At 39.6% G+C, this 9,241-nt stretch overlaps 1 protein-coding gene across 1 annotated transcript in view; it reads left to right on the top strand.

Moving 5' to 3' along the window:
* The first annotated feature begins 497 nt into the window (after nt 1–497).
* The window catches only part of LOC118434436, a 37,758-nt gene continuing 29,014 nt past the window's right edge, over nt 498–9,241 (top strand). Inside the window, exon 1 of the mRNA XM_035847999.1 lies at nt 498–3,039. Coding sequence (XP_035703892.1) covers nt 2,595–3,039 — 445 coding nt within the window. The 5' untranslated portion in view covers nt 498–2,594. The remainder of the gene's footprint in view (nt 3,040–9,241) is intronic.

Below are 9,241 nucleotides of genomic sequence, written 5' to 3'. Positions count from 1 at the left end.
TAAATACAAAGGTCGACGAGAATTCAATTTGTCGTCATAAATGTTTTTTTCTTGCAACTAATTTAGTACACTCACTTTCGAGCTAAAGCAATAATGTTACATATGTTAGTCTGGAACTTGATAATCACGATAGGTGTGGGGATAAAAGTGTCAAGTTGCATTGTTCAGTTGGAACTTCAGACAAAATACGTGAGGTAGTGTGTGGTTGATAACACGGGACATTGGCATATCAACAACTAATAATAGAAGGTATAATTAAGCGCCTAGCTAATCCATCACCAAACTGGATAGATCATTTGGCATGTGTCACCAGTCACCACAAAAGAAAGTGGATTTGAAGTCAATTGCTCCTCGGCACCAACATCACTCAGCTATCCCCCAACTCCTCAATACGTAGCTACCCAACAACCCGGCCGACTTTCACCAGCCGCCACCGGTTCGCGTGTGTGGTACTCACTTCCCAATCGGCTTTCTCCTCACTCCTGCTCCAACTTCGGCCCTGTTGAAGTGCTTCAACTCTCGCATAAAAGCTGTTGAAAATCTAAAGGAAAAACCGGGGATCTGCTGAACAAGTGGCTTCTCCTCTTGTTTCTCCTTACCATCTCCCTCCGGAGTACAAGTAACTTCTGTCGGAAAATTTAAGCTGGAAGAGTTTTGTTTCTGAATCCAACCAAGAGACAGCGAAGAAAGGGAAAGAAATATATAGAAAATCTTGATTTGCTCCGAATGGGTGAAAGTCAGTGACAGTTGGTTTCTTGTTCAATCTGATTTTTCCAAACTGTTGCCCTCTTCTGTCTTATCTCGTTCTTTCCCCTGGAGAAAAAAAGCATTTGTGTCGTCGTCGTCTCGGATTTCGTCACTTCATTTATTTTTCGGCACCCAGTTAGCCATCCAGGTGGATAAATATACACACAACCTGGCGATTTGGGGTTGCACAAGAGAACTTTAATATTCGACGTGTCTCATTCAGAAGTCCAGAACATAATCTAGATATTGACTCGACCGGAAGAAAATGTGAAGCCAGAAAACAAGTCGACCATCAAATTCATACTCAGAAACTATCAGCAAAGTTTCATTGTATGTGTATATACTGAGCACGGGGCTGCGCAACACAAGTTCACAAGTTATTCTCGAGAGACGTGAGATCAGTTTCTGTCTTTTGCAGTCACAGGACTTGCTTTTGAACTCAGTTTTCGCATTTCACGTGATTGATACATACTGATACTTCAGTGGTCACTCTGCTACATACATATATGTACATAGCTACCGAAAATAAAACAGCGAGCCCAAAAACTTTTCCTTGGAACCTGACTGAATCAAATCCCAATCTCTCTCTCCATATATGTCCCTATATCTAAGATCAACAGCTTCAATTTACTCGTCGTCTCATCTTCTCATGTCAAACAAAGTCGAACGATTGATATTTGAAGTTTGCCAATTGAGCCATTTAACCTACGGATCAGCCAACAATCTATAAACTTTTGAAAAAATACGATTACAGTCTCAATCACAAAACAGGAACATACGTTTTCGTAAATAAATTGCATAAAAAAAGTGAAAGCACTTCAAAAGGTGGATAGTGAATAAGGCAATCAAGCACTTTACTGGTCTGCTGACTCGAGTCAAGAACAAATTAATCAGTTAAAGACCCTTGAAACGAGCTCCAAAGTTACCAACCACGAGAGGAGCAGAAACAGCTTCAGTTCTGATTTCTTTCGACTCCGTCTTTCCCCTTGTTCCTTCGTGATCAAGTCTTAATGTTTGAGATAAAAAGAGAGAAGAGAATGATTTTCAGAGATTTCCAGTTGAGTCTTCAAGCTAAGCTTAGCTCTAATTAAAGTCAACATAAAACGCGAGCATTCGGGCAGAGCGGAGAGCAGTGAGACAAGTTTGTGGAATAGGGATCTGTTATTAATTAATGGTTCGGATCTGCCGGATCCCTGATTTAGAACTGAACTTGAGAGAATTATTTTACTCGGACTGCACGTAATAACCAGTGGCGAAAGTAAAAAGTTGCACACAGTCCGCAGCGAAACAAACTCAGATTAGTGCATATTCTAAATGCGGAGAAGTCCAAACAACAGATAAGCGAAAATATATGTAGACGTGCATGACCAGGGAGAAAGCATTGTTACAGTTTGCCTGCCTGTTTCTTGTTTCAATACAAACTACGACCACCACCACCACAACCTCTGCTGCTCCTTCCGTTGGTCATAAACCTTTTTACTTTTCAACTAAAACACAATTTAGTCAAAGTATTACGCTTCGAGCCCCAGAGTGAAAGTTGAAAAGGAAGACTGACTGACTGACTGAAGGCGGATTGTCCACTTGGGACTTCTTTTTACGAAGAGCTAATTTGCAAGAAAAAGATTTCAACATCACAACAGGATTCCTCTGCTCTTTAGATTAATAAATATTTATAAAGACGCTCTTTGTGCAGAATCACTAGACGGAAAGTATTACAAACATAGAGATACTTGCACACATACGTGCATACATTAGTCAATTAATTGTTTTACCTGCAAACATTAAAAATATATAATTCTTCTGTCTAACAATACTTCTGCTTCGAACCCAAGACTTTCTCCAAAATCATGGCAAACAACAAAAGAGGAATATTTAATAAGGGACTCCATCGCCATAAAAAAATGCATAATATGAGCCTGGAAATGAAAATGAAAAACGGAGGTGACGGGAAGCGTTGTCGAAAAGTCAACACCAATACGAGTCCTCCTCCGACTGCGACTTATTGCAACTGGAAATCTGGAAGGGATCTCAGGCGGGCTTGCTTCCTGCTCCTCCTTGTCGTAACCCTTTCTTTGAATATTGCCTCAACCCTCGCATCCTGCAATCCCCCACGGATCATAAATGGGAAAGTGCAAGTGAAGGACATTCCCCACAATGGCAAATACTCTGACAACTCCGAGGCGATTGTTTCATGTGAGCCAGGCTACCACCTCAAGTCTGGAGAAGTGATCTACTGCCAAAATAACAAGTGGGTCGCTTCCGGGAGCAGAGTGATGGAAGACCAGTTGTGTGGTAAGTCAAAGTCGTTGTATTACACAGCGCGTGCAGATTATGTAGAGCATACAATGTTCCAATTGACCTTTAAAGTTATTCATTGGGAAATTACACAAGTTAGAAAATAAATTATATTGCACTTTCTCGGCATTAGTATGAGCAGGATAACAACATCTACATACATATATGTATACATAAATATGTATCTGCATGTGTAGCAAATACTTGATGATCCTTATGCAACAACTTCTGACGTCTGAAGTGTGTGGGGATGAGAAATCATAGACGTGCATTTTACAACAGCTTTCTCTCACTCCTCGGTTCGATGAAACAACTCGGTGGCATCCAATATTTCCTGCTCTCATGCGTGCATCCCTTCTCTATGCAAAATTTGGCTCAAGTGGGTGGAAAGAGGATGGGAACGAATATTTTCATAATTTCATTTCACTTGGCTCAACATCTGCTGGTGATCAGCTGCAGCAGCCTGGCTTCCCTTGTCCTCTCAATTCACCTTTTCTTTTGTGATGAAAATTTCAAGAGATTGAGCATCCATCATTCTTGATAATAAGCAACATCGTCCTACACACTTGCTCATCTCCTCTTCTTGCCAGCCGAGTTTGTTGGCTTCTAGTGAAAGCATATTGGAATTGAAAGATTGACAATGAAGGAGGAAACGTTGAGCTGTGTGTACAATGCGTTGCACAATATGTATGATACGACATATAAATATCATCATCGGTGTTTGCTTTCACCATCGCTTTCACCATTGCTTTTATCATTCTGCAACTAAATTACCAAACATATTGCTGTATCAATTTATTTCATTTTGACTTCCTCTTTAGTACATGGACTATTTCTAACAGTCCGTCAATGCATTGGGATCGTTGGAAATTAGCACACTAAAATCATCGCGACGTATTATGTTAACTATTAAAATACGTATGTTTCAAGAAAGCGGAGATTGTGATGCTTGTTTCCAGCATAAAAGTGAACTGAAGATCCAATAAAATAACATGTCACGCAGATAAATTGACAAAAATTAGTTCTCGTCATACACCCCATTTCCATTAAATCGACCAACCCATCTCGTTGTCTTGGACGGGGTTGAAGTAATGAGCTCTCAAGATATTGACTTAAGTAGAAAACTTGAAAAGCACAGCGAAATAAGCGGAGGAAATTAAGACCGGCTATTTATTTGCTAAGTGCTTGAACCCGCAAGTAGATAAGCAATAAGCAAGAACGAGTATACGAAGCATGGGTAACGTTGTCGTCCCTATTTGTAGTTGGATTCCTACATTAGCATCATGAGCTTTGTGGTTGACTTCGGTATGATGCCAACAAATGGCATTTATTCATCAAAGTCAAACTTTCTCTCCTGAAATGCATGCCCTTTAACTAAAATTGTTATGCAATTAGCGCAATTGCAGTTCGCAGCAGCCAGGAAATGCGAACTTGGCTTAATATTGCATTACTTTACATAACAACCATCCGGGCTTATGGAACGATGCACACTGCCAAAGTTAAAATAGTTTTAAAGTTTTAAATTCTTGCAATTAATAAGAAAACGGATTAAAACAGAATAATTAGTTCAGTTTCTTTGAAACAGTACTTCAAATTTCAAAATCCCATGATGTATGTGCATAAATAATTTAATATCATTAAAAACAAAGAAGTCACCTTAGGGGTCACAGGAGAGAGGAGAGGATGGGTTACCTGGTAGCGTGATCTATTAATTTTCGCCACATTTTAATAGTAGGGGCGACCCTTGACAAAGGGGGTCTACTTTTCCGTGGCATAATTTATGGGACCCCTTTTTCTATACCTACATCTTTCACCACAACGTATTTGTTGTCAGACCTTAACTTTCAATATCTTATTTCTCTCTGGTGGTCTCTATTCATTACAAACCTACACTGAAATTTGAGGCTGGTACTGCATTTGTTCCATTAACCGCAGTTTCTCAGGAGGATCGACGTCGGTTACTCCTTCAAACATTTCCAGTTCCTTCGCCTTTCAAATATGAATTTATGCATTACCGTTTCGCGCATATCATCACAAAGAAGAATTCCAACTTCCACATCAAAGCTTTCATCTTCCCCATTCCAGCATACTTTTGCGTATATAATATGAGCGAGAGCGCAGAGTTTGAGGCTGTTGAACTAGGAATTTCTACCCAACTTTTTTTACAATTTCATACGCAACAAGGTTATTAAATTCAACCCATAATACTCGTCTTCAAACTTGGTCAAGATCAAATAAGGCTACACGAGGAACAGGGTTGCTGCTGTGGCCTTCAAATAAACACACGTAGCCATGCAAAGACCTGCAGAAATCTCTGAAATTAATATCAAAAGGAAATATTTGCAAACAAATCCCTCACGCAATATGCAAAGTACCGAAACAGAATTTCACTATTCATATTAAATTAGATGGCGGTACGTAGAAAAATGAACATCATATTTAGTTACAAAATATGACCATCATTATCATCCTTAATTGCGTTGCAACGTAGAATTTTTTCGCGTATGTATGTCTCTTATTTCATTTCCTAATGAAAATGCGACACACAGATCAAGTGTAGATATGGGTTACGGTAAAATGAACCTTCGTGCTGGGCAGATTCGCACCATCAACTATACTGCCTGGCTATCACTAGGCTATTAAATTGTGCCTTCTAAGCAGGAGGTTTTATGACATGTTGATATGATGGCCTTCGCCACCATCTATCAGTTTCACCCCTGCTTCCTATCATCATCAGCAGCAGCTTTCTCTCCCTCTCGGCACACACGCATCCCTCATAATAACGATAATCCAGAGGCTGCTGGGAAATCTACCAGAAACAGTTCCAATATATTAAATTTCTCCAAAACCAGCTCCACAGCTTTCTCCCTCACCCAACACGAACCATCTGCTTTCACCAGTCACCAAGACCAGCGTGGTGGAAGCAAATGTGCAACTTATTTCGAGGAGATATGCGGTGGCTCCTGCTCCTTCTTGGCCTTTCTTGTCTTATGGATGGCCTTCACTGGTCAGGTCGTATCTTATGAAGAAGAAGAAAGTGGACGGATATCGTTTAACCAGCTTCGCTTGAACAAGCATCGCATTACATTATTGCCAATAAATTCAGTGGTTGAGGCAATTCTGGAATTGACCATGTTTTTACAAATGTATGAATGTATGTAGCCGCCAGCAGGTGGATTATCTAGTAAAATAACGAGTTCGTGAGACGAATAGATATCCTCCCACCTTTGCCAAGCATTTTCAGTACAAATCAACAATTAGTTTTTCTTTGACTTGAAGTAACTGAATAAAAAGGCGATGGGAAAGCAATAACAAATGCAGACCTATTTAAAGGCTGCTAGCAGGGATTATCAAGGACGACTGATAAGACTGTATAATTGCTGGAAGAAGCTAATAAATAGGAGTGAACAGCTGATTAAAAAATCAACCACCGCGGAATCTAAAATTCCGAGAATGGTAATAGGCAAAAGTTACACATACAAGTATACGTATGTACAGCGTACTGGTGCTAATAGTCGTCTGAATGCTCCCGGAAATGCTCTGTTCGCATGTAAAGGAAACTTCATGAAGCCAGAACACATTGTTTTACTCCCTTTCAAAGTAATTCACCTTGTGTATAGCAGTAGATAAGCAAAATACCTCCAGTTGTTTCAGTGGGGAACTGCCTATGACATTCCTCGAATATTTCAAAACTATTTACGAGTTTGTTCTTCTATGGTTCATGCACTTCAAATAAATTAGTCAAAATATTTACGACCGGCAAATACTGGGTGGCTCCCATTCCATACCTTATCCTCAGTTGTAAATTAGTCTTGTCACAAGGTCATTTAACTTTATTGGGTACAACACATTACGTATTATAGGTGCATGTAGTCAGTACTACGTGTAGTGTAAGTTCTCCTTCAACATAAAATTACATCATGTATACTCTCAAAAAAGTGTACCAGTTTTGACGCGATAACTGAGCATAAAAGTGGCCACTTTTGGGATGTGTACAACTTGACCCTTGTTGCCTATAAACGTTTACTCACCTAGCCAAATGGCAGCTCAGCAACTATGCTGACTGGCTACCACTCTCTTATTTCGTATTACTTTCACTCTCAGATAGTCAACAAACAAAATTCTGTTCTCTATCTGCCCCCAAGAGAGTGTGTAGTTTTGAGTTCTGTTCATACATATATCCAGAAAACCAAAGCCCTCGTACTTGCTGGACCGTACCACCCTTGCGTAGAGAGAGATTGTGTTCTCGGACCCGGACTTTCCCTGAGTGTAGAGATGAAGGAGGAAATACGTGTCAGGATTTCATTCCTGTGAACCAAACTGAAAAACAGGAACGGGTGAACAATAAAAACTAAAACAACAATTCTGGACACAGACCGACCCAGCAGAAGCCAAAACAACCTGTGAGTGAAAGTCTCCTCGCAGAACTATTTAGCAAGGAATCTGTGTTAGTTGGTAGCGTGATGTGACCTTTTACAAAACGAGGGCAGCATAAAATATATTTTTCATAATAAAAACAGTCGGTCGTTGCCTCTAATTCCAAGTTTCTTACAAACAGGAATTTACAAGCAGGAGGAGCGGCCAAGTAAGAGCTGCATCTGTATTTAGGAAACCCTCCATCACCGTGTAACAACCTGCTGACCCCGTTCCTGCATCTGACACTGAAAGGTGGCAATACACACGCGCCTCGTAAATTATGGTTTCGGTGGGTATTTTTATCTGCTTGCACCCAAAGTACGAGTACTTTGTATAAGTACAAGTATTGATTGGGGAAAGCATCATTGCGACAGAGTGACCTTGGCTTGCTTCACATCCACATATCCATATTAAGCAGGATCTGTATTTCCGCACTTTAAAATTCAAGCACGTCAACAACTGGAGAAAAAGGGAGATCAGGAGGAAGGAAGGAAGGAGTGAAATTACAATAATTTCAGAGTTGGTTGTCTCTCTGGTGGCGCTGGGTGGTTAATGTGCGGAAGGGGAAATTTAATGGAATGGTGAAAGCGGAGAAATTGGAATGGCTCCGAATTCTTTGTATTTTCTCTTTTGGGCCGCTGGGTTGCGAATTTTTCCTTCGTTTCACTCACCTCTGACGAACGTACATACATTGTTGTGTGCTTTGTAAAATTTACTCCATCTCATCTCAAAGTGTCCCCCGGGACTTTTATGCAGTGTATGAAAAAAGTATTCGAAACTACATAACACGAAATTATGAAGGAATGATTATAAATTTCGTAACGTAACATCTCCAACTACATTTTCATATAGTTAACTGGGTTACCCCATAGTCTGTGACTATTAATAATACCTGATGCTCTCCTGGAGACGAGGGTCCACTAAACTTTTAAAGTTTAACCATATTCAAAAAATTGGGTATGCATACGTAAGTAAATATGTATTGAATAACTTTTGTGGAGATATTCTTCAAGTTAGTCAACTTTTTTCAAATTGGGACAGTGATATTTGAAGGTGCATACTCCATGTGGGTGGATGTGACTGAAATCGTAAAATATTTAAACTTTTGTGCAGTCGTAAGTTATTTGCTTCACATCCACATCCATGAGATCGAGATGGTCATAAGTTATTTGTAGGTTGAAAATGCAAGCGAATTTACTCCATAAATGTTAGATGATCCTGCTTCCTTTACAAATAATATATTTGGAAAAAGTACTAAAACTTTTAATCATTCTAACATAATTAATTTAACAATATGCATACAAACTGTTAAATAATTACTACTAGTGTTACTCACCATATTCGAATTATGCATGCGATATGCAAAAAAACATGTCTCCAGCATGTGGGGATTCCTAAGTTGTGTTACACAACCGAACAAACCATTTCTCTCGCAGAATAAAATCGACTCCGATCCAATTCGACATATGTATGTATACAATTTGTGGAGAAAGAAAACTTTTCCTATTACTTCAAACTCGGTTGTATACACAATTCAAGGCTCGTCTGCCTAACTCGCTTTCTTTCCGTTTCATGTCCCTACTTTTTTTAGTTGGTCTGATATGAAAATCCAGAGATAAAGAGTTAGACTTGGATTTTTAAGAAAAAATAGATGGGCCCGTTGAAGGGAAACTGAGGTGAGGGAGAATTACAGATTTACGGAGAGTGCATACCCAGAGAGTTGGTGCATCTCGGTTAGAAAACTTATTGGAGACATCGACAAAATCATATTGGATTAAGCCTC

This window comes from Folsomia candida, unplaced genomic scaffold (genome assembly GCF_002217175.1).
Source record: "Folsomia candida strain VU population unplaced genomic scaffold, ASM221717v1 Fcan01_Sc002, whole genome shotgun sequence".
Classification (NCBI taxonomy): domain Eukaryota; kingdom Metazoa; phylum Arthropoda; class Collembola; order Entomobryomorpha; family Isotomidae; genus Folsomia; species Folsomia candida.
The sequence above is the reverse complement of the archived record's forward strand: the minus strand, read 5'-3'. Positions and strand labels throughout refer to the sequence as shown.